Source organism: Ovis aries, chromosome 9 (genome assembly GCF_016772045.2).
Source record: "Ovis aries strain OAR_USU_Benz2616 breed Rambouillet chromosome 9, ARS-UI_Ramb_v3.0, whole genome shotgun sequence".
Classification (NCBI taxonomy): Eukaryota; Metazoa; Chordata; class Mammalia; order Artiodactyla; family Bovidae; genus Ovis; species Ovis aries.
The window spans coordinates 64,346,641-64,374,328 of record NC_056062.1 but is presented as its reverse complement, the minus strand read 5'-3'; the positions used below and the strand labels follow the sequence as shown (position 1 = coordinate 64,374,328).

The 27,688-nt window shown below is 34.9% G+C and overlaps 1 protein-coding gene across 2 annotated transcripts in view; it reads right to left on the bottom strand.

The window, feature by feature from the left end:
* Positions 1 to 27,688, bottom strand: part of CSMD3 (CUB and Sushi multiple domains 3) — a 1,392,034-nt gene that overhangs the window by 875,591 nt on the left and 488,755 nt on the right. For both annotated transcript variants that reach the window (XM_060393469.1, XM_027973090.3), the window contains exon 6: positions 10,658 to 10,770. In XM_060393469.1, the coding sequence (XP_060249452.1) occupies positions 10,658 to 10,770 (113 nt within the window). The remainder of the gene's footprint in view (positions 1 to 10,657; positions 10,771 to 27,688) is intronic.

The following is a 27,688-nucleotide window of genomic DNA, read 5'->3' as shown; positions in this document are numbered from 1 at the left end:
CCACTCCAGAGTTCTTGCCTGGAGAATCCCAGGGATGGGGGAGCCTGACGGGCTGCTGTTTATGGGGTCACACAGAGTCGGACATGACTGAAGTGACTTAGCAGCAGCAGCAGGAGGTCTGAGAGTGATACTGAGAATATTGAGTAATAGCTAGCAGGATTTAGAAACTGAATTGTGAACTGTGGACACAGCGGTATGCAGAAGGCAACCAGCTATGCCAGCAATTAGCCATTTGTTGTATTACAGGACAATCCTGGGCGTCCTGAAAGAGATGGGACAGTTCAGGAGTCAGGAAAGCAATACAGGTACTCTGGGCCTACTGGGAGTAGCTATTTACCAGTCAATACTATTTCAATATTTTAATTATCTTTAGAGCAAATAGTAGACTAATATAGTTTTATATCTCATAGTTATCACACGTTCATTGTAATGGAAAACTATTCTGCATCCTTCAAACTCAAGTTTGGAAGCTTTCCAGGACCATACATTCCCCTCGCTGCCCACATTAGGTTACATATTCTAAATTATAATATTTTATAAATTATTTTTCTCCTAGTAGAATATTCACTCATATTTTACATACTAGGCAAAAAGCTCTCTTATGAAAAAAGCTCAGGGATTGTATACCAGAGTCTAGTATACTACAGTGTCTGGTACAGAGTAGGTGCTCAGAAATATTTTTGTTGAACAAAATCAGATGGATGGGTAAGTAAATAAATCTTCTATAATACATCTCTAATGTGAGCTTCAATCTAAAAATTGGACTAGTTTAATTAAATATTAGCAGTTAACATGCTCATTTAATAGTTTCAGTGAATTAAATAACTGAAGAAAAGAACAGACGAGTCATGGTAAATTTATTGGCAGATAAATGTCAATCTTTTCTATCATAACTTATAGGATCATTTCCCAAAATGTGTCCTGAGGAATAGTAGTTCCAAAAAATGCTAAAAATGGCTTATCTATTTAAATAAAATAATTCAGTATAAATTTGTTTAACCCAGTGATTCCAAAGTGTTTGGGGCCACAAAATTGACCTTCACATGACTATCGAACACCATATAACTCTTAACTTCAGGAAAATCCTAAATTAATAATATCTTTGTCAATTTAAACAAACTTTTCTTGAATTACCTTTAGCTATTTCTATGTTTGAATTTGAATTTAAAAGTCTTGGGATTTTAATCCCATAATGTCATTTTCAAGTGGCACGGTAAAACTACCTACAAAATAAAAATAATAATTAAAGCCTATAGGCTTATTGCCTCAAACTCCATTTTCCATACTGATACGGAGGAATCAATCACTTACAGTGTGTTTGACTACTTCTACCTGCTGTGATTGACTGAAGCCCTTTGTAGGTCATTTTGTGCAATTATTGAGTCATTACTAGAAACTAAAATTACTTGTTCAATATCTTAATTATCTCAGCAGAATTATAAAACAGTGAATTTTGTTTATTAAACACCAATTTCATCAATTATTTTTTGTTAATGTTATTCTTCAGGTGATGTGCCCTCACTAGAGATAGTAAATGTGAAGATTTAAGAGTCCTTATTGTGACTAAAATGCTACCAAATATATTCATATATAAATGAATGCTAAATGGAACAATAATGAAACACCATGTGGTACTACCATAAAACAATGGCAGATTTTGTAATTCTTTGCCTTAAATTTTTGTATACTTGGAAATACAATAAATTAATACAATTAAAGACTAAAAAAGTATTATTAATTAATTAAATTTATAATAATTTAAAGTGTTGGATAGAAATCATATTAACTGAAAAGGAAGTGCTAAAGTTAGTTGAGATAATAAATATTAAATATTGTAAACAATGTATTTTAAAAATCACTGAAGCTGTAAGTGTAGCTTGAATATTATTAAATCAATACAGAATATCTTTTAGGTTTACATAGGAAAGATAATATGCATATTTCCTTGAGGAGAACAGTTTTTCACTTAATAAAAGTAGGCTATTTTGAACATCTAAATATTTGTACTTCTTGTTACTATTAATCATGATTCTGTGAATTTTCTCATTCTTTGATTACCTTGGATTCCTCCTATTTGAGAGAGTTCTTATACAACCATGACTGAAAATTACATTATCTAGAGCCCAATCCTGGCTTCCCTAGTGGCTCAGTGGTAAAGAAGTCGCCTGGAATGCAGAAGACCTGGGTTTGATCCCTGGGTCGAGAAGATACTCTGGAGAAGCAAATGGCTAGCCATTCCAGTATTCTTGCATAAAGAATTCCATGAACAGAGCAGCCTGGTGGGCTACAGTCCACATGGTCCCAGAAAGTCAGGCACGACTAAGCAACTAACACTTTTACTTTCAAAGTCCAACCCACATATTAGTCTTAAGAGTCATGTTTTCAGATCAAGAGGCAAGCCTGGAGAACTCAGTTAACAGGGCTTTACCAAAAGCCATTACTAGTGAAAACTCGGGACATGACAAGGGAGAAGTTCTCCCACCATCTGATAGGAATAAGAAGTATAAGCTGCACGGGGGGTTCATGTTTGGGAATGCATGTAAGAATTAAAGATTTTAAAATTTAAAAAAAAAAAATAAAAGAATATCTAGAAAAAAAGAAAATGCAAAAACAAACAAACAAAAAAAAGAATAGTATAATATGTGAACATAATTTATTTGTATAACTGGCATAAAGTATAACTGTTTGATTAAAGAATAATAACAGTTTTAAAATTCTTATGTGATAAAGATTAAATTGTACTGACATTGAAATTTTGATAAATAAAAAATGTAGAAAACAATGAAAAAAAAAAAATAAAAAAATAAAATAAAATCTCTCTTGGAGGACAGAGCTTAGTGAGGATAGCTCAAAATTTTATACAGATTTGTTAAAGTCCATCTGCTAAAGGAATTAATTCTGAAGTCTTACAGCATTGATTTATGGAAAAATATAAGCCTCTTAAATACATATACACATTCAGTAGCACACAAAGCATAATATATGTTCAACAAATTGAGAGTTTTATACTTCACTGAAGGATGGTTTTGGGTGGCAGAAACATATGAGTGAGTTAACAGAGAGCCAGGACTCTACCACTGGTCTATTATGGTAAGGAAAAAAGAAAATTTATTATAGAATACGTGGTTAAAAGAGTTCTAGCCAGACTGAATGGAAGACCCAGCAAAAGATATGGAGTACAATCAGAAAGGTAGACAACTGATCATGTGAAAATTGAAAATTACAAATTGCCTGTGGACACCAGCAGTGATATCTGCAGAATTCTCAGGTACCAAGAAATGAAGTCTCCACTGAAACCAGTTAATATGTCTGAATAAGAACTGGGTTTTATATATGACCAGTAGGTTTCAACTCATCACTATGAGGGTTCAAAAGATATCACTTATAACTAGAAGTTTGCTTTAAAAAGGAAGTAGGAGGTGCCCTAAGCCATGAAAGTTTGAAAGTTACCCCAAGAAAGTTGAGTTAACATAAAAGAGACTTTTCTCATAGTAGAGGTTGTGAAATTTTAACTTTATTCTATCAAGAGTAGGCATGTGTGATCCAAACTAAAATGTAAATCAAATTTTTTTTCAGTTTTACAGTCATCAAGTACTATATTTCAAACCTGCTAGATATTTAAATATATGATCTACATTAAAACTGGATATTTGATAGATTATCTCCTATTAACATTTCTATTGATACTTAAAGATAATAATCTAAATTCCATTTATTTTACTAAGATATATCTTGGTTTTCACAAATTCAATGAGATGTTAAAATAAGATTAATATAATTTGACTTTCACTCTTTAAAATATATCAATAATGGGTTTGTGTATATACATATTTGTGTGTATGTATATAAAATGGGCTTCCTTGGTGGCTCAGATGGTAAAGAATCCACCTGAAATATGGGAGACCTGGCTGTGATTCCTGGTTTGGCAAGATCCCCTGGAGAAGGGAATGGATACCCACTCCAGTGTTCTGACCTGGAGAATTCCATGGACTGTATAGTCCATGGGGTCGCAAAGAGTTGGACATGATTGAGCGACTTTCATTTTCATATGTTAAACACATCAAGAACACAGAAGATGTAAGCATCACAATCCTTTTTCTAAAGTAACGATTGGCAATATTTCTCTTTTTATCTATAAGGCAGGGTTCCTCTAGTATCAATGTTATGAAGATGGATTCAGTTCTTTAGAAAATGATGAAATTTTCATAACACAATCTCAATCCAGTATTTAATTTGCTGATTTACATGACTACTTCTCTACACATTTCAAATTTCATTTGAAATTAAATGGCAATTACCCAGTTTACTGTCAAATACACCCATAATTTATGAACAGAATTTTAGGTTGGGAGATATATGACTGGCAAATAAATTTTAAGGATTGAAATGAAAACATAAATATAGTCAGCTATGTGATGGTGGTGGTTTAGTTGCTAAGTCTTGTCCAACTCTTGCAACCTGTTGGACTGTAGCATGCCAGACTCCTCTGTCTATGGTATATCCCAGGCAAAAATACAAGAGTAGGTTGCCATTTCTTTTCCCAGGGGATCTACTTGACCCAGGGATCAAACCCATGTCTCTTGCATTGCAGGTGGATTCTTTTACCATTAAGCCACCAGGGAAACCCATAGTCAGCTATGGAAGAATTTAATTCTAACATCATTATCAACTAATATAGTCAAAGGCCTTAAATGTTACATTGCCATAACTATGAAATATACAATTATATCATGCAAGAAAATGTTATCAGGGAGTTCTTAATGGTTGTTTTAGACCAAGGGTTACTTAGACCATTCTGTCAACTAAATATCTTCTTTTAATTATTGCCATGGGTTCTGTAGACATTATATTAATTAAGTTGCTAAATCTCATAGACCATGCTGCTGCTGCTACTGCTAAGTCGTTTCAGTCGTGTCCAACTCTGTGCAACCCCAAAGACGGCAGCCTACCAGACTACCCCGTCCCTGGGATTCTCCAGACAAGAACACTGGAGTGGGTTGCCATTTCCTTCTCCAATGCATAAAAGTGAAAAGTGAAAGTGAAGTCGCTCAGTAGTGTCTGACTCTGCGACCCCATGGACGGCAGCCCACTAGGCTCCTCCGTCCATGGGATTTTCCAGGCAAGAGTACTGGAGTGGGGTGCCATTGCCTTCTCCCTCATAGACCATAGAGGTTCATAAAGACAGAGGAGTAAAAGAAGTTTCTTTTTTAAGTATTTCAAGGTAAAGTAACTATTTAGCACTAAAAGATACATGATGATATAATGGTTACATTGTTATTAAAATTAAAAGGAAATAAAACAAATGACAAGATTAGGAACTATTTTCAACCTCTACAGACCAATAGAACTCAACTTCCTATTCTCTTAAAACTCAGTAAATGAAATATCTATTTAATTTACGAGGCTTCCCAGGTGGTCCTAGTGGTAAAGAACTTGCCAGTCAATCAATGAAGGAGACATAAGAGACACAGGTTAGATCCCTAGATTGGGAAGATCCCCTGGAAGAGGAGATGGCAGTCCACTCCAGTATTCTTGCCTGGAGAATCCCATGGACAGACGAGCCTGGCAAGCTACAGTTCATAGGGTCACACAGAGAAGAACACAACTGAATTGACTTAGCATGCATGCACAGTTTATATAAGCTTAAAATAATGCGGTTTGTCCATGTATGAAAAGGGGATTAAGATAAGTATTCAAATTCAGCTTGTGAATGTTCTCTCAAAACGTGGTCAATTAAAATTGAAACAATACCTACTACCATATATATAAACTTCCCAGGTGGCTCAGTGGTAAAGAATCTGTCTGCCAGTGCGGGAGATGCAAGAGATATGGCTTCGATCTCTGAGTTGGGAAGATACTCTGGAGAAGGAAATGGCAACCCACTCCAGTACTTTGCTTGGAAAACTGCATGGACAGAGAAGCCCGGCGGGCTACAGTCTATTGGGTCGGAAAGCACTGGATGTGACTGAGTGACTGAGCACATGCACACACACACACACACCACACATACACCACACACACACACACACACACACACACACATCACTGACTATTTCTTAAATTTTGCTGACAAAGCTATGCCCACTGTCTTTATCAGAAAAATAGCCTATTTGTCCATGTTCTACACTCCCATGGAAGTAAACTACACTTAAATTGTCCAAACCAAAAGGGGTGATATTCTCTTACTATATCATGCTCCCACCTTCAATCCTGAAATCATAAACATTGACTCACATTGATAGTTATTAAGTTAGAGGAGATATTTCAAGATTAGATGCTGAAATATGATTCCCTGCCTTTTTATAAACAATATATAAAGGAAAATAGGAAAAGCTGATCATCTAAACAAAATTAGAAAACAATGCATTTAGACAGAATTGCTTTGATGCTGTGCTCTATTTTCAAACTTTATGATTTTTAAAATTCTGTAATACAGAGGAAACTGTTTTTCAGTTACACTTTCACAAAAATTGTATTTTAAATTTAAGTTCTAAGGAAAAGCGCTTTTTCTTCCTGGAGAAATATTTGTGATAGTGAGAAATTTGTGATAGTGAGAAACCATTTGTGATAGTGAGAAATACAAAACATTTTTCCTTTTAATTGTGATTGCTGGATTTAAATTTTATGCTTCATCACAATTTTTTTTAACTATCTGTACCTCATGGTTAGACAATATGCTTCTCATTCATCCCATATAGTTGATTATCTCTTTCATTAAATAGTATCTTTATTCACTGCATGTCCAAATTTTACTAAAAGAAATCCTAATATCTTTTGATTTACACCAAGATAACATGTCTAGCTATTGTGAATATTTTCACTCTTTGGGAAATCAAGGCTTAAGATAACTCAGATAGCAATTAGTAACTTCACAATTCAACACTCAACTTCTGATCATCAAATTCTATTCTTTCCCACTATATTACGCTGCATCCCTGATAATTTTATTTATTTTGTTCAGTGACAGTGCACACACACTTAAGTCAAAACCTTTCCAAATGTAAAATATAGAGTAACTACTCTGATGTTATTTCCAAATTATATTATGTGCATCTAAAATGCCAAGGGTCTCAGTGTAATTGGAGTTTATGTGAATTTTCAATAGAATTTGAAAGGTCTGTCCATTAAGTATGATTTTCTTACCAAAATGATGCATTGCTGATCTGAAAACGCTACTCTCTTTTAGAATATTACAAAACATTTTATACATAAATTGAAAATACATTCTATTACTATTAGCATACTTTTGTTGAATTAAAACTAAGTGTCTACAAAATGTTGATATGCATAAAAAGAATCATATCAACAGTATTATGGAAGACAAAAGAAAAATCAAACTGTGGTAAAATCTCTAAAGATTTAGAAGACTATAAGATTACTCATATATTTACATATTTGGAATTATTTAAATGCTGTAATTCCTAAATATGCATGCCAAACAGAGTTTTATGAATACAGCAATTGTATCTTTGTATATTAAAAATAACTTAAAATGAAACTGTTGTAATACTATTTCACACTTGAATATCTGATAAAAAATTATAGTTTTTAATAAACATCCTATAGATGTAATATTTTCTCTATGGTTGTCTTCTGAAAATTTCCTTCCAATATAGAAATTAAGAAAAACTGATTATTCATCCAAATAGAAAATAATAGATTTTAGGCTTATAAGTGACAATAATATGGGTATTTGTATAAATAAATAAGAGAACTTGAAAACACCACAGATAAAGAAAAGTTTCACTATTACGTGTGAAGTAGCACTATTCAAGTTCTCATTAAAAGAGATTAATGTAAATTAAATATAAGAATCTTATTTAAAATCAAAGACTAATATGGAAAAATGATATTGAAATCTTCCTTTGAGGGAGAATTGAAAATTGAAAAAGGAAAAGTTTTAAAGCATAGAACAGATAACAATAGAACTTTAAAAGAAGATATTTCCAATATAAATAAATTTTGGGGGTATGCTTTATTTGTTTTAGATAGGAGTGAATATATTCAATGTGGGACCAAGGGGAGAAAAAGCATTTTCTGTATTAAAGACATTTCATTTAAATCATGATTTTTCTGACTACTTTTGGGTCAGAACATAATATTTGTCAGTGTGTATCTTCAAACTCTACATAACCCTATTTAAATTGCTATATATAAAATAATAAAGAAGCCAGTCTATAACATAACTGAAAGGAAACTCTATGGGGGAAAGCATATTGCTGTATCTATGTGCCTAGACTGTCAATTACAAGATCAATTATGGGGCAAGCTATTAAAAATAGCTAGTGGTACTTAGGAATCTTAGGAGTTTTCAGTTTATTTTCATGATATAAATAATACAGATTAAACAAAAACACTATGGGGAAAAACATCAATCTTTGGAAACAGAATATAAATCAATAATAATTACAAGTACTCAATAAGTATTTGAGTTATTAGGAAATCATGCCACATGGAGACCTGGTGGTAACTTTTGAGTAGAATATTCCACAAAATTTTCTGTCTTGAATTGGTTACAATTTAGATACTACTGAAATTATATGGTAGCACAAAACAATCTAAAAATCACGATTGTCATTTCATGTCTGGGCATGTACTCAGCATGTCAGATTATGGAATTATGAATTTTATAGCTACGTAAGTTAGCCTAGCAGAGTATCTGTTAATCCAAATTTCTTTGATTATAGTTTCAATAATTACTTCTCCAACTGAACTTCTGTGATTTAGGTAAAATGTTTTTTGAAGATAATGCAGTTGGAAAAATCAAAACTGAATCAAGAAAGTTTTAAAAGGATACAGTGCAAAGGTGTGTTTTTATATATTAAAACTTTTCCTTGATTTTATTATAAAATTATAGCTTACATTTTCTCAGGCCACCTTATCCCCTCTATAGTGTGAAGATACTGATTATATCTAAAGTCACTCTAATTTGAGCTCCTTTTCCTGCTGAAAATAGAAATAATTCATGGCCCATAAAACACTTCCTATTTTGCTACATTAAATTTTTTTATATGTTACTCTTCAGTACTGAAACTGGATGGGCAATGCAGGAAAATCAAATCAAATCTTGAAAATACTATAAAAGTCAATTTAAGATCAATCAGTAGAATATTGATAATTAAGTATACAAATCTACTAACAATTTTGTACTACTCTCTTATAATGCAAAACAACCTATCTAAAGATACCATTTTCATGAAACCATACAGCATACAGCAAATGAAATACCACTTTAGTTTTTAAGACAGGACATCTATTTTTTTTTTCTCTCTGAAAGTTGTACATTTCAATATAAAATAAGTGCTACTTTATTTCTATCAGATAAAGAGTACATCTTACTGAAGGATTCCATGAATCGAGCAGAAAGGATCACCACATGAGTCAAAGATGATAATCATTTGAATATCTGCCATGCCATCTGCCTTAACTCATTGTAGAGGGAAATCAGAGCCATAAAATCATGTGAGTGGAAAACTCCATAAGGAAAGGGGTGAACCCAGAAATAAAGAGGCTCTACAAAAACTATTTATTTTCAATTAAAAAGTCCTCTTATTTCTGAAGTACACAAAATTTTTTAAAATTTAAGTTAAAAACTCAGCAAAATCTGACTGCAAGTTTTAAAATGACACTGGCTAAAATCATAAGATTTAGGTAATATGCCCAGTGAACTTCGTCTAAAATCTTGAGTTAAAATCTTTGGAATTTTTATTACAATGACACCCAATACACTATTACAAATTCCAATCATATTAATCTTTTGCTATTATTGTGAGAAACGTATTGACAGGGTAGCTGTAGAAAGGTTACTGGCATACAAAATATAAATTGTTAAAATCTGTATTCCAGAAAACAATATGTAGTCTAATACTGTTTTAGTTATTAACTATAAGCTGCCTAAAGCCATCATATTAAGTTCCCAAAGTGCTTAATACTGAAGATTACTAAAAAGGAAAGCATTGTAAAAAAAATAGATAAATGGAAATATGTAACTGTGGCAATGTTCACTGAATAGTAGCTAACACACTGCTGAGAATGAAATGAATTATTTACGTAAGTAGTCTGAGGATAAAGTGCACTAAATCCACATAATATTACTAAACATTACAGAAGATACATTTTTATTAATACTACACCTCATAATAATTAAGCTCTAAACAGAGATTTTTAAAGTTAATATAGCCAATACTATATCACACTTATTCAAAATTATACCTGTTAATAAAAACGGTAGCCAGCAATCTTAACAAAGTTAACTAAAATAGCATCCACAAAAACACTGTATATGGAAATGGATTTCAATTGATGAAGAGTCTGTTCAGAATTTTTTGAATTTTCTGCAGTGTTTTGTGGTACATGTTTAGGTAGCATGTCCCACTGCTGAAGCACTTTCTTAAAGATAAATATTACATGTTACACATTATCTTTTAAAGGTTATAATATTCTTTATTCTGGACAGTGTGCTATAAAACCCAACTAACTTTTATACTGCAATTTAGTTATGATCACAATGTTGCCTCAGCAAGAAAATGGCCATTTTTGCTTACTCAAATTACCATGTTTTACAGCTAAAGATATTTTGCCTCTAACATAAAATGCAGTTGTGTATACCAAAATCATTTTACACGTCAAAAGAGACAGAGGTATTAATTAAATATACCTTGATATGGAGCACTAAATCCACGATATCGATGATTGCTGTCTGTAACAAAATGCAGTCTGAGCCAGTTTTTGTTGCTGATAATTGGTGGTGGTATATTCATTCCAGATAACCTGAATTATGGAAGACAACAACAAACAAATTAAAAAGCTTTTCAGTAGTAAACATTTTCACTGAATTGGGACCCCAAAAAAGTTTACATGTATACAATATTCATAACTGTTCACTGCTACCTTTTTAAGCACAAGTGAAATAGTTGTTTTATGCATAGAAGTCAATCATAGAACTGTACAATTTCAAAATAAGCTGTTCCAAAAACGTTTCATATAGGGGTAAAATCAACTGGAAACTAAATGTAATTTTTGATTCTCTCAAATTTATTAAATAGATAATAATAAACATAATGGCTGCTTAGCTAATAGTGTTGGTCACTGCATAATCTATGTATGTACTGATATAGTATAATTACAAAACAGACTTTAAAGCAATTGATACAGTTTTTTTCCATTTTATATATTTTTAACATTTCACATTCAATGGAACATTTCACTATCTCATAGAAAAAGCACTATTTTAATGTAACTTCATAGGATTGTACATTTGTATGATTAGCTTTCATTATAATACTATAAGGCACTAGAGTTCTGCTCCAATTGACAGAAAACAGATTGTATTTTGGATATATACTTAGTCACCATGTATCTAGTCACAAAGATTATTGCATAATCTCCTTAAAGCAAATATTTAAAATTATGCCCCAGATATTGGTCATGATTAACAGATGAAATAACTTTCAAAGCTCTATAATCTTTTGAAGATTTCCAGCAAAGCAGTTTTTCTGATTTAATTCAACAAAAAAATACCACCCTATAAACCTAACTATTTAAATAGCAGATGTGAGTTATAAAGCCAAGGTAAAATGCTCTCAAAAGACTATTACATCATGAAGCAGAATTCTAGAAATGGTTTCCTAATACCACTATATGACATATCTTTCCCAATCTTCAAAACTTATACTTTTCTTCCTTTCTTCATAGGAAGACAAACAAGACCACTTGGGTGTGTGTGTGTGTGTGTGTGTGTGTGTGTGTGTGTGTGTGTGTGTGTGTGTGTGTGTGTGTGTGTGTGTTGGGGCAGGAGATTACAACTCTTCTCTCAATGCCTGGCAGTCATTCATTCTCGGAGACAGGTGGGGGAGATTAGAATATCCATCCTTGCACATGTAATCAGTAGTGAAGTGTAGACAGTGAAGCAAAAACATTTTATTCTATATCCTTCCCTTTTTTTCATTTCCTAGGATGCTTGGGAGCTAGCCATCGCTTTTAGTGGATGACCACCTGCCACAGCACAGAAGTTATGAATTCACATTCATTCTATCACTGTGCCCAAGAATGTGTACAATGGGCTTAGCAACAGTATTGTGAAATTCAATGTTCATGGATTCTAAGATGAACAAGGTGGGTTCTGTCACATATGTTTCTCATTTCTCCACCAGCTTTGGAATGAATTTTCTTTAACTTATCCCTATCGGTGTATTACATGGATACAGAAACAGTATGGACCTAACCATACAGAAATGGTAAAGACCTAACAGAAGCAGAATACATTAAGAACAGGTGGCAAGAATACACAAAGCAACTAAAGAAAAAATATCTTAATGATCCCAGATAATCAAAATGGTGTGATTACTCACCTAGAGCCAGACATCCTGGAGTGTGAGGTTAAGTGGGCCTTAGGAAGTATCACTATGAACAAAGCTAGTGTAGGTGATGAAATTCCATATGAGCTATTTCAGATCCTAAAAGATGATGTTGTCAAAGTGCTGCACTCAATATGCCAGCATATTTGGAAAACACAGCAGTAGCCATAGGATTGAAAAAGGTCATTTTTCATTCCAATCCCAAAGAAGGGCAATGCTGAAGATTGTTCAAACTACTGCACAGTTGCGCTCATCACACACACTAGCAAAGTATGCTCAAAATTCTCCAAGCCATGATTTAACAGTACATGAACTGAAAACTTCCAGATGTTCAAGCTAGATTTAGAAAAGGCAGAGGACCAGAAATCAAATTGTCAACATCCATTTGAACACAGAAAAAGCAAGAGAATTCCAGAAAAGCATCGGTTTCATTGACTATGCTAAAGCCTTTGACTGTGTGGATCATAACAAATGTGGAAAATTCTTAAAGAGATGGGAATACCAGACCACCTTACCTGTCTCCTGAGAAATCCGTATGTGGGTCAAGAAGGCAATTAGAACTGGACATTGAACAACACACTGGTTCCAAACTGGAAAAGGAGTACGTCAAGGCTGTACTGACAATATACAGCCTGTACATCAAGGCTGTATATTGTCACCCAGCTCATTTAACTCACATGTAGAGTACATCATGTGAAATGCCAGGCTGGATGAATCACGGGCTGGAATCAAGATTGCCAGGAAAAATAGCAAAAACAATATCCTCTGGATCATGGAAAAAGCAAGAGAGTTTCAAAAAAACATCTATTTCTGGTTTATTGACTATGCCAAAGCCTTTGACTGTGTGGATCACAATAAATTGTGGAAAATTCTGAAAGAGATGGGAATACCTGACCACCTGACCTGCCTCTTGAGAAATCTGTATGCATGTCAGACAGCAACAGTTAGAACTGGACATGGAAAAACAGACTGGTTCCAAATAGGAAAAAGAGTACGTCAAGGCTGTATATTGTCACCCTGTTTATTTAACTTCTATGCAGAGTACATCATGAGAAACGCTGGACTGGAAAGAGCACAAGATGGAATCAAGATTGCCGGGAGAAATATCAATAACCTCAGATATGCAGATGATACCACCCTTATGGCAGAAAATGAAGAGGAACTAAAAAGCCTCTTGATGAAAGTGAAAGAGGAGAGTGAAAAAGTTGGCTTAAAGCTCAACATTCAGAAAACGAAGATCATGGCATCTGGTCCCATCACTTCATGGGAAATAGATGGGGAAACAGTGGAAACAGTGGCTGACTTTATTTTGGGGAGCTCCAAAATAACTGCAGATGGTGACTGCAGCCATGAAATTAAAAGACACTTGCTCCTTGGAAGAAAAGTTATGACCAACCTAGATAGCATATTCAAAAGCAGAGGCATTACTTTGCCTACTAAGGTCTGTCTAGTCAAGGCTATGGTTTTTCCTGTGGTCATGTATGGATGTGAGCGTTGGACTGTGAAGAAGGCTGAGCACCGAAGAATTGATGCTTTTGAACTGTGGTGTTGGAGAAGACTCTTCAGAGTCCCTTGGACTGCAAGGAGATCCAACCAGTCCATTCTGAAGGAGATCAGCCCTGGGATTTCTTTGGAAGGAATCATCCTAAAGCTGAAACTCCAGTACTTTGGCCACCTCACACGAAGAGTTGACTCACTGGAAAAGACTCTGATGCTGGGAGGGATTGGGGGCAGGAGGAGAAGGGGACAACAGAGGATGAGATGACTGGATGGCATCACTGACTCGATGGGCATGAGTTTGAGTGAACTCTGGGAGTTGGTGATGGACAGGGAGGCTAGCGTGCTGGATTCATGGTGTCGCAAGGAGTCAGACACGACTGAGCGACTGAACTGAACTGAACAGATATGCAGATGACACCATCCTTATGGCAGGAAGCGAAGAGGAACTAAACAGCTTCTTGAGGAAAATAAAAGAGGAGAGTGAAAAAGCTGGCTTAAAATTCAACGTGCAATAAATAAGATCATGGCATCTGATCCCATCACTTCATACCAAACACATGGGAAAACAATGGAAACAGTGAGAGACTTTATTTTCTTGGGCTCCAAAAGTGATTGCAGCAGTGAAATTAAAAGATACTTGCTCCTTACAAGAAAAGCTATAATGAACTCAGACACCATATTAAAAAGCAGAGACATTACTTTGCCAACAAAGGCCCATCTAGCCAAAGCGATGGTTTTTCTAGGAGTAATGTATGGATGTGAGAGTTGGGACCATAAAGAAAGCTAAGTGCCAAAGAATTGATGCTTTTGAACTGTGGTGTTGGAGAAGACTCTTAAGAGTCCCTTGGACTGCACAGAGATCCAACCAGTCAGTCCTAAAGGAAATCAGTACTGAATATTCATTGAAAGGACTGATGCTAAAGTTGAAGCTCCAATATTTTGGCCACCCGATGTGAAGAATGGACTCATTGGAAAAGATCGTGATGCTGAGAAAGATTGAAGACAGGAGAAGGGGATGACAGAGGATGAGATGGTTGGATGGCATCACCGACCTGATGGACATGAGTTTGAGCAAGCTTTGGGAGTTGGTGAAGGGCAGGGATTCTGGCGTGCTGCAGATCATGGGCTCACAAAGAGTAAGGTACGGCTGAGCAACGGAACTGAACTGAATCAGTGTCTTATTTCCTCTTTTCTTAGCATGACTGTTCATAAGTAGAGCCGGCTGCTTTTTTTTTTTTTTTAATGCATCTGAATTGAGTAAATAAATATTTGTAAAATGCATGCTTAATTTTAAAATTCACCTTTTAAAAATTTACTTCATTTCTTTCATAAAGTGCAGTATCCAGATTATATTTAGTTTTGTTTCCTTTCTGGGTGGCTTCGTTTAAACAAAAGTTCAATGAAAAAAAGTTGGATTTGCTACAATTATATTTTCAGTACACAGCATGCCAGATTTTGATTTATAATTTTATGCTCTTCAATTCCCTAATTCAATGAGCATAAACACCCATTAGGGAAAGTTTAAATTATTTTTGATAGGCTGCACACATTTCTAAATATAGAGAGAATACATGGATGGTTGTAAAAGACTAAAGTATAGAGTACGGAGAATGACCTTTAGAAAATCGAACAGATAAAAAGCAACTCAACAAGGACATCAAGAAAAGTGTGAGAGGAAAGAAGATGATACAGACAATAAAAATGATAAACTTTCCACCTTTCTCAGCAACATCAAAAATAATTCCAGCAATAGAATGGAATAAAAAGACAAGTAATAGCTACTATGGAACTAGTTTATAAACTGAATTCAGCTTCAGGAATTGAGAAAGATAGAACTGAAGATGTTAGAGCAGAATTATCCAGAAAGCAAAATATGCATGAGGTTGAGCAAAAAATGACAATTTAAGAGAGGTGGGACCAAACAGATATTCCTGACAGATCAGTGCTTATTCTCATTAAGCCTAACAGTAGACAAACCAAGACACCGAACTAGAGATAGAAAGCAAGTGCACCAAAGACCCATTTGCCACCAGAGAAGAAAACTATTTAGCTTCATTGGTTATAAGGGAGTCACATGGAGTTTCCAAATTGCTCTTAGTATTACTCACTATTTAAACATGATTTATACAATATGACTTCATGACTTATGGAGCAATCTAGTAAATGAATTTTCATATATGTGTAATATATTTCACATGTTATCAGGAGGTCTGAGAAATGGAGGTCTGAGATTATGTGCCAACTAGAAAGATTACATTAAATTAACTAATTATGATAATTAATTTCTTAAATACTAACAGAGATATTTCTTAAATATAACTCATTGTTATCCCTATATGAAGCTACTATGGTTACTTGAAGGTAGGCCCATATGGATTCATTCTAGTATAAAGCCAGTGAGAATCACCTCTTGGTACTGAAAGAAATTAAGTATACTCTTTATTTTCTGAGCATTTACTATGTGACAAACATTGATGTTAAGGGTTGGAAATATAATTGTAAACAACACCAGCAAGATCTGTGGTCTTACAAACAAATAAGATAACATAAACAAATGAGTAAGATATTTTCAGAGGGTGGCAAAAGATGTATCCAAAAAAAAAAAAAAAGAGCAACCTGATAAAGAATTTCTAGCAATAAAATTTCAATTTGTCTGTTATCTTCTGCATTTTACACTTGAAACAGCGATACTCATGATTTTCTATTGTAAAAGTATAATTATTAACTTGGAGTTAATATAGGAGTATTATATCCAAAACAATAATGATAACAATAAATGTCATACACTTGTAACCTATGATAGTTATTTATTTCCAAAAAGAATTTAACACATGCCATTTGAGTAATTAATAAATGTGAATGAGCACAGTAAATTAATAATAGCATCAAAGTTCATTGCACATTCAATATAGGATACTGACAATAATACAATATGATCTGCCATAATTAATCTTTGCTAAAATTGCTTTTATTTATATAATTTTCTAGAGAAATAACTAAATCATAAATTGGTATTAAAATTAAATGCAATGTTTTATTTTTATAGATACTACCTTAAAGAATATGATTATAACCCTTACAAGATTGTTTCAAAACTCAATGTATGGCAAAACCAATACAATATTGTAAACTAATTAGCCTCCAATTAAAATAAATTTATATTAAAAAAAAAACTCAATTAAGTGTAAGAAACTAAAAGAACCAGAAGTCTTTACCACTTTTTAAAAAAAAGACCTAGAACTATTCTGAGCTTATTCCTTTGGTTTATAACTCTCTTCTCAGATCCTCATAGCTGTTTTTGGTGGATCTCTGGTTCTCAGCTTTCTCAAAGTCAGCATTTCCAACAACAGAAGTCATCTTTGGCGGTCTGATCTGCTTTCTCTCATCTTTAGTAACTGTCAGTTCAATTCAGTTTAGTCTCTCAGTCGTGTCCAACTCTTTGTGACCCCATAAATTGCAGCACGCCAGGCTTCCCTGTCCATCACCAACTCCCGGAATTCACTCAGACTCACGTCCATCAAGTCGGTGATGCCAAACAGCCATCTCATCCTCTGTGTCCCCTTCTCCTCCTGCCCCCAATCCCTCCCAGCATCAGGTCTTTTCCAGTGAGTCAGCTCTTTGCATGAAGTGGCCAAAGGATTGTAGTTTCAGCTTCAGCATCATTCCGTCCAATGAACACCCAGGACTGATCTCCTTTAGGATGGACTGGTTGGATCTCCTTGCAGTCCAAGGGACCCTCAAGAGTCTATGAAAGTGGAAGTGAAATTGCTTGGAAGTCGCTCAGTGGTGTCCGACTCTTTGCGACCCCATGGACTGTAGCCTACCAGGCTCCTCCCTCCATGGAATTCTCCAGGCAAGAGTACTGAAGTGAGTTGCCATTTCCTTCTCCAGGGGATCTTCCCAACCCAGGAATCGAACCCGGGTCTCCCACAATCGAGGCAGACGCTTTAACCTCTGAGCCACCAGGGCCTCAAGAGTCTACAGACACAGTCAAATCTAAACCCATGATTTTTGAAATCATCACCTGGCAGACACCACAATTCTCCCACTTTCTCCTAATTTTAGTGCTTTCTCTTTCTTGCTCTCTCACTCTCTCACTTTGTCCCCACTCTCCTTCTTTTACCTCTTTTGACCCTCTTTCTCTGGGACTGAGATAAGAGTCACTCCTCATGCTTCTTTGTTCTCCAAGATTGCGTTATCATGTTAATTGTCTTATATTGAGCTCTAATTAATTTCTAAAATTCATTCTTTCATCTTAACTCAGGGTCTTTTCACATACTACTCTTTAAGACTGAAATAAGTACCATGTTTTTAACATTTTCTTACTTTTTGAAACTAGCCTTAAAGTTTCAAGGTTAATATAAATGCTCATTCTCCTTCTCTGCCCTCACGGAGCACCTGTGAATATTGTTATCACATCATTTATTATTTTGTATAATAGTAAGTTTCTATCTTCAGTTTTATTTTATATTTTATTGAAATAGTCATTAAGTCCCTAGTGCTGAACACAATGACTGATGAAAAGTATGTATACACTGAAATTGTTTATCAAGAAAATAAATGAATATAAACTTGATACATGCCTGATCTTTCTATATCTAAGCATTCATTCATATTTTTAATGTAAATTGTCAATAATTCCATCTCATACCATTATCAAATGCTTTCATTCTTTTAAGGTCCATCTAAAGTTATATTTCCTTCAGAGTTCCTCAGTTTTCTTAGCTGAAGGTTATTCCTCTGTTAAACTCTTCTTTTGGCACTTAATACTGATTTCATCTTATTATATATATTCTGCAAATTATAAGAATTTGGAAAATGAGCCACACTGGATTTATCGTGGAATCCACAAGCACATTTCAAACTATACTGATCATATAAAGTAATCCCTTTTTACAAAACTTCTCAAAGTGTGTGCTATAGAAATTAGCCACCAAAAATGCTTTTGGGGATGAGGGAAGGTACACTAGTCAAAAGGCTTTTGAGTTATTCTTTTGTAACTGTATCCTCCTCTCATAGTTTTTAAAAAATATGTTTTAACAAAGAATTCCTTAAATGTATTTCAACAAAGACTCTCCTCTCTTCACATTTCACCTTAAAGTCAAATTATATGCAGTGGAATTAGTTTAATGAACCCTTTCAGAAACCACTGATGTTATTTATGTCTGCTTAGGAATGTATTCCACAGTCCCAAGAAAAATCGACATCTTTAAACATAGTCAAAATGAAAAACTAATATGCTTTCTATTACGTTCTGCAGTATAAGTAGATATACTATCTTAACAACAAAATTAATCCATTTATGGATGGCATCAAAAGCACTAATATTTCACTCTATTCAAGTCATGAATATTCTGTGTGTGGTGTACAGATAGTGACACTGACAAGACTGTATGTTTTTGTCACAGACTTCTGACTCTGCTCTTGGTTAGATGTTTGAAAGCCACTGGCCTACAGAACATACAATCCTATATGGTTTTAACAAGATCATTAAGAAGCTAAGTATTGTGTTAGATAGTCCAACTTCTCAAAAGCCAGACGCAATAAAGAATTTGCAAGGCATATAAGAGAAGTAGCCACACAAAGTGTTCTCTTTCCCCCTTCAGCCACACACCCTACTTATATATCCTTATCTGCCCCCCACTCTGTTTTACCACTTATCCCCCACTTCTATGACCTATCTTTCAGATACATGTTATCTTATAATAGCTGAACAGTACTACCACCAATTCAAAATTAAACTTGTAATTTCAGTCAGTCAGTTTAGTCGCTCAGTCATGTCCGACTCTTTGCAACCCCATGGACTGTAGCAACCTGGCAAAAAAAAAAAAAAAAAAATCCAGATCTAGATTCTTTAAGAGAGAATTTTAGTAAACATAAAGAACTTCAACAATTTTTCTCATTCTTTCCAGAAAATAAGAGGAGTGAACACTTCTCAACTCATTTTGCAAGGCTAGAATTACCCTGATAATAAAACCAGATTCAGTTCAGTTTAGTCGCTCAGTAGTGTCCAACTCTTTGTGACCCCATGAACTGCAGCATGCCAGGCCTCCTTGTCCATCACCAACTCCCGGAGTTCACTCAAACTCATGTCCATCAAGTCAGTGATGCCATCCACCCATCTCATCCTCTGTCGTCCCCTTCTCCTCCTGCCCCCAATGCTTCCCAGCATCAGAATCTTTTCCAATGAGTCAACTCTTCGCATGAGGTGGACAAAGTACTGGAGTTTCAGCTTTAGCATCATTCCTTCCAAAGAAATCCCAGGGCTGATCTCCTTTAGAATGGACTGGTTGGATCTCCTTGCAGTCCAAGGGACTCTCAAGACTCTTTTCCAACACCACAGTTCAAAAGCATGAAGTCAGTACAAAAACAAAAATACAAAATCAAAAAAAAAATCTACAAACCAATTTATCTCATGAACTTAGATGCAAAATTCTCAATAAAATATTAGCACATTAAATCCAGAAAACTAGAAGAGAATTATATATCATGATCCAGTGAGATTTATTAAGAGTTATATAAGGTTAGCTCAACATTTGAAAAATCAATGTAATCCACCATCTAAACAGGCTATAGAGGAAAATTTAAACGATCAAATCAATGGACACAGAAAAAGCATTTGAAAAAATCCAGCAGACATTCATGATAAAAGCTCCCAGCAAATTAGGAACAAATGGAATATCTTCAACTTGATAGAGATCATATACCAAAAACCTATAATACAATTAACATCACATTTAATGTTGAACCACTGGATGACTTTTATTAAGATTAGGAACATGACCCATCATTCTCATTCATGTTCTAGAGAATGCAATAAAGCTTAGAAAATAAATAAAAGAAACATATTAGAAAGAAACTAACTGTCCTATTTGAAGATGACAAGATTATTTATGTAGAAAATCTCAACCAGTATATAAAATGAGTTCTCGAATAAACAAACACATTCAGCCAAGTCACTGGATACAAGATGAACATAAATCATTCACATTTCTAAATAGTTACAATGAACATGAGGAAATTGAAATAGTTTAAAATCACAATGCAATTTAAAATTGTTTGAAATAAAACTAAATTCTGAGTTTCAGTACATTGCTTACAGGGTCTGTCTCAAAAACATTACAAAATGCGGTGAAAGAAATCAAAGACATAAATATATAGACCAACATACCACATTCCTTAATTGGAGACTTAGCATAATAAAGAAGACAATTCTCCACAAAATGATCCTCAAAACTATTAAACATGTATTAAATACAATTCCTGTTGAATTCTCAGCAAATTGTTTTCATAGATATTGACAAGACAATTATAAATGTATATGGAAAGGTAAGGATCCAGAACATTTAAAACAAATTTTACAAAGAAGAATGAAGTGCAAATAAGCCATAGTCTTTCTGTTTGCTTCAGCAAATGGAAAATGATAGGCAAAAAATGAAACAATATAAATTTTCATAATTTATACAAAAACATTAGCCCAAGCTTCATGACAGACTTACATGTGAAACATAAAAGTATCATAAAACACTTTGAAAAACATATAAAAGTAAATTTGAGGGATGTAGGCTAAACGAAAAGTTTTAGACTTTAATTCAAAACCATAATTCAGAAGAAAAAAATGGATAAAGTCGGTCTCATAAAAATTAAATACTTTAGTGATACAGAAGATATTATACACAAGGCATAATATGGAAAATAATATTTACATACCACACCACTCTTATGGCAGAAAGTGAAGAACTAAAGAGACTCTTGATGAGAGTGAAAGAGGAGAGTGAAAAAGTTGGCTTAAAGCTCAACATTCAGAAAACTAAGGTCATGGCATCCAGTCAATCACTTCATGGGAAATAGATGGGAAACAGTGGAAACAGTTGCTGACTTTATTTTTCTGGGCTCCAAAATCACTGCAGATGGTGATTGTAGCCATGAAATTAAAAGACACTTACTCCTTGGAAGGAAAGTTATGACCAACATAGACGGCATATTCAAAAGCAAAGACATTACTTTGTCAAGAAAGGTCCATCTAGTCAAGGCTATGGTTTTTCCAGTAGTCATGTATGGATGTGAGAGTTGGACTGTAAAGAAAGCTGAGTGCTGAAGAATTGATGCTTTTGAACTGTGGTGTTGGAGAAGACTCTTGAGAGTCCCTTGGAGTGCAAGGAAATCCAACCAGTCCATCCTAAAGGAGATAAGTCCTGGGTGTTCTTTGGAAGGACTGATCTTGAGGCTGAAACTCCAATACTTTGGCCACCTGGTCTGACTGACTGACTCATTGAAAAGACCCTGGTCTGGGAAAGATGGAGGGCAGGAGGAGAAGGGGACGACAAAGGATGAGATGGTTGGATGGCATCACCGACTCAATGGGCATGAGTTTGGGTGAACTCCAGGAGTGGTGATGGATAGGGAGGCCTGGCATGCTGTGGTTCATGGGGTCACAAAGAGTTGGACATGACTGAGTGACTGCACTGAATCAAACCACATATCTGACAAAGTATTTGTATATAGAAAACATAAAGACTTTTTAACCTCAACCAGTAAAAAAGGCAAAAAAATATAATGAGCAAAAGATATAAATAGACATTATACTGAAGAGGGTATAAATTGGAAAATAAGTATACAAATCTATATTCTACATTATTAACCACAAAAAATGCAAATGAAATGCCCAGTAAGATACCATGATATACCTGTTACAACACTTTAAATAGAGTCACACTTTAAAAAGAGTGACTCCAGCAAATATGAGGATATGGAGAAACTGAACCACCCATATACTGCTGTCGGAAATGTATAATGTATAGCCACTCTGGAAAAGAGCACCATAGCCTCTTAGAAAATTAAAATTGTACTTGCCATACAACCTGTAATTATACTCTTGAGCATTATGCCAGAGATAGGAGAAATTTTAGTCACACAGAAATTTATAATCTTCAAAAACTGCTTGAGAAAACTCAAATTCTCACAACAGATGAAAGAGTCAATAAATTGTAGCACATCCATATCATGGAATACTACTCAGCAATTAGTTCAGTTCAGTTCAGTTCAGTCCCTCAGTCATGTCCGACTCTGTGACCCATTGGACTGCAGCATGCCAGGATTCCCTGTCTATCACCAACTTCGGCGCTCACTCAAACGCATGTCCATTGACTCGGTGATGCCATCCAACCTTCTCATCGCATATTGTCCCCTTCTCCTCCTGCCTTCAATCTTTCTCAACATCAGGGTCTTTTCCAATAAGTCAGTTCTTCGCATCAGGTGGCCAAAGTATTGGAGTTTCAGCTTCAGCATCAGTCCTTTCAATGAATATTCAGGACTGATTTCCTTTAGGATGGACTGGTTGGATCTCCATGCAGTCCAAGAGACTCTCAGGAGTCTTTGGCACTCAGCTTTCTTTACAGTCCAACTCTCACATTGGTAGGAAATGGCAAACCTCTCCAATACTCTTGCCTGGAGAATTCCATAGACAGAGGAGGCTGGCAGGCTACAGTCCATGGGGTCACAAAAGTCAGACATGACAGTGACTAACACATACGCACACACACACACACACACATACACACACACAGAGGCAGTTGTATGGAGAAGGAAGGAAATGGCAACCCATTCCAATACTCTTGCCTGGAGAATCCCATGGACAGAGGAGCCTGGAGGGCTAAAATCCATGGGGTCGCAAATAGACACAACCGAGTGAATAACACACACACAGAAACACACATACACACACACATACATACACACACACTGTCACATCCATACACGACTAGTGGAAAAACCATAGCTTTGACTAGATATACCTTTGTTGGCAAAGTAATGTCTCTGCTTTTTAATCTGCTGTCTAGGCTGGTCACAGTTTGTCTTCCAAGAAGTGTTTTTTTAATTTCATGGCTGCAGTCACCATCTGCAGTGATTTTGGAGCCCAAAAAAATAAAGTCTCTCACTGTTTCCATTGTTTCCCCATCTATTTCCCATGAAGTGATGGGACTGTATGCCATGATCTTCATTTTCTGAATGTTGAGTTTTAAGCCAACTTTTTCACTCTCCTCTTTCACTTTCATCAAGAGGCTCTTTAGTTCTTCTTCACTTTTTGCCATAAGGGTGGTATTATCTGCATATCTGAAGTCATTGATATTTCTCCTTATAATCTTGATTCCAGCTTGTGCTTCATCCAGCCCAGCATTTTGCATGATGTACTCTGCATATAAGTTAAATAAGCAGGGTGGCAATATACTGCCTTGACGTACTCATTTCCCAATTTGGAACCAGACTATGTACAGTTCCAACTGTTCTATGTACAGTTGTAACTGTTGCTTCTTGACCTACATAGGGATTTCTTAGGAGGCAGGTCAAGTGGTCTGGTATTCCCATCTCTTTAGCTAGTGAAGGTGATGAAATTCCAGTTAAGCTATTTCAAATCCTAAAAGATGATGCTGTGAAAGTGCTGCACTCAATATATCAGCATATTTGGAAAACTCAGCAGTGGCCACAGCACTGGAAAAGGTCAGTTGGGGCAATGGCACCCCACTCCAGTACTCTTACCTGGAAAATCCCATGGACGGAGGAGCCTGGAAGGCTGCAGTCCATGGGGTTGCTGAGAGTTGGACACAACTGAGTGACTTCACTTTCACTTTTCACTTTCATGCATTAGAGAAGGAAATGGCAACCCACTCCAGTGTTCTTGCCTGGAGAATCCCAGGGACGGGGGAGCCTGGTGGGCTGCTGTTTATGGGGTCGCACAGAGTCGGACATGACTGAAGTGACTTAGCAGCAAAGAAAGGCAATGCCAAAGAATGTTCAAACTACTCAACAATACAAAGAACAAATTATTGATGCACAAAACAACTTGTATGACTCTCAAAGTATATGTTAAAGAAAAAATTCTAAGTGAGAAAAAAAAAGAAGTCTCTTAGAGGTTATATGTTGTACATTTTCACCTATAGAACATTCTTGAAATGACAATATTAAAAAGATGAAAAATATAGTAGTTGCCAGGTTTGGTGATATTGTGTGGGGAGTGTGAGAGCACATGACTATGGCTACAAAAGTGTAGCCATACTTTCAAGGGATTTTTTTGATGGAATTATAATGAAAGCATGCAAAATTTGTGAAATCTGAATAAATTCAATGGAATGTCTCAATGATTATTTCCTGTTGTTACACTGGATTCCAGTTATGCAAGCTGTTACAACTGCAGGAAACTGAATGAATTGTATGCAAATGTTTCTGTATTAATTCTTACAACTGAAGGCAAATATACAATGCCTCAAAATAAAAAAAAATAGAAATCTTAAATATCGATCACAATTATTCACAAACTTAAAATAGTATTATTCCTGCAAAAGGCTCCCAAAATTCAATCGTTTATCAACTGATGAATGGACAAACAAAATGTGGTACTTACATACAATCGAATGTTATTTGGCAATGAAAATGGAGTATTGATAAATGCTTTGACACACATGAAGCTTAAAAATTATGCTCAATGAAAGACACCGGTCACAAAAGACCACATATTGAATGATTCTGTTTATAGGAAATATCCAGGATAGGCAAAACTTAAGAGCCTGAAATTAGATTGGTAGTTGTCTAGGACTGCTATTATGATGGTTGAGATGAGTAGTGATGGCTTCTGGGTATGAGTTCTCTTCTTGGAGTGATGAAAAAGGTCTAAAATTAGATTATTGTAATAATTACAGAATCCTGAATTTATACTTAAAATGAGTTAATTCTAACATATGTGAACCATATCTCAACAAGTCTATTAAAAATATCTAGTGAATTAATAGTAAAAGAATAGAAAATACACCATGAAAACATTAATCATAAAAATTAGGGGATGGTCACACTAATATAAATAGATCTCAAACAAAGGAATATTACTGGAGAAAATTTATAATATTAAATAGTGATAAATGAATACATTTACTAAATAAGACTAAATATTATCTAGTATTATTTATGTATTTTTATCTGAAGCAAAAACTGAAACAAACAAAATAATACATAGGCCACAAATATAGTGAGAGTCTTCAACAATCTTCTCTTAGTTAGTGATAAAGTATACAGAGAATCAATAAAGATATTGAAGACCTTGGCAACTCTATCAAAAAATTTTTCCTAGATGACATTTATAAAATATATTACTCCGCAACATTTTTTTTTAAGGGACACAAACAAAAAGACCCTATTCTGGGACACAAAACCAATCTCAACAGTTTTAAAATAATTAGAATCTTATGAAGTATGTTCTCTGACCAAAATGAATTAAACTAAAACTAAACAACAGGGGCTTCCCTAGTGGCTCAGCGGTGAAGAATCTGTCTGTCAATGCAGGAGGCATGGGTTCAATCCTTGGTCAGGGAAGATCCTACCTGCCATGCAGCAACTGGGCCCATGTGCCACAACTATTAAGCCTGTGCTCTAGAGCCCAGAAACCACAGCTACTGAGACCTCACATTTCAACTACTGAAGCCAGTGAACCCTAGAGCCTGTGCTCTACAAAAAGAAGGAACCATCATGAGAAGCCCATGCACCACAACCAAAGAGTATCTCCCACTCACCACAACTAGAGAAAAGCCTGTGCATCAATGAAGATTGAGCACAGTAGATATATTTAGAAAATTATATAAAATAAATAACAAAAACTATCAAGAAACTGATCAAATATTTGATCAATGATATATTTCTAAATAACTCAAATGTGAAGGAGAAAGCAAAATTGAATCTAAAGTCTTTGAATTGAACTAAGTAAATAACTTGAGTATTTACAGCAATTAGAGAAAAGTTTACATATGATGTTACTGAGCTGAAAATAATGAAGTTTCAAGTCAATAATTTCAGTTTTAAGAAATTAGGAGGGGAAAGTAAGCCAAACCCACTTCAAGCAGAAGGGAAAGGGAAAGTGAAAATAAGAGCAGAAAGCAAAAAATTAAAAACAGAAAAACAATAGAGAACAATCAATAAAACTAAAACCTTGTTCTTTGAAAAGATCTATAAAATTGATAAAGATCCTAGTAGCCTAATCAAAGAAACAGAATACAAATTACAAAACTAAATAAGGATTTACCATCAAAGAAAATACAGATATTTTAATAATCTTAATGCAGTATTATAAACAAAATCTTCATTCCAGCTTATTTGAAAAATTAGGTGAAATGGAAAACTCCTTGTAAGGTATATACTGCAAAACCTCATTCTACAAGTGTTAGGGAAATTAAATAGGTAGTCTTATTTAAGCTTCAGAGACAAAGCAGAGCAGTCCTTTGATTTTGTCTCTAATCTGGGTGGACACTATTCTGACCATGAATGCCCTGACTGCCTGACTGCTGTGAGCGCAAGTCTTGTGGTACCACAGATCATAGATAAAATAGAGGATGAAACTTGAGATTGTTGAGCTCCTGGAGGAGGTCTGGCCAACCATGCCTCCAAGCTTAACAACAGCCCATTTTTTCAAGACAAAACAAAAAGCATTAACTGAAACCAGAGCTTCAGTTTGCTCACAGACTTACAAGTGTATCAGTTTGCTTCCTGGGATTATAAGCAGGAAATGAAACAGCAATTTTTGAAGTCTCACCAATAGAAGGAACATGCTGTCTGGGACCTTTTCCCAAAAGGGACTCCTGATGTGCTGTGTCATGGGATTGCCAGCACTGTTTAAGTCTTAATGTTGGTCAAAAACCAATTTGTAATGTGCCGCCTCTATTTCTATTTCTCTTTTCTTTTAATGTTAGTATATTGAAAGTAAGCTAGATAATTTTTATTTGTATATAACGAGAGTGTTACTTTGATAATAAATCCTTTCAAACTGAGATAGAAATAAAAGCTTTCTACAAAAC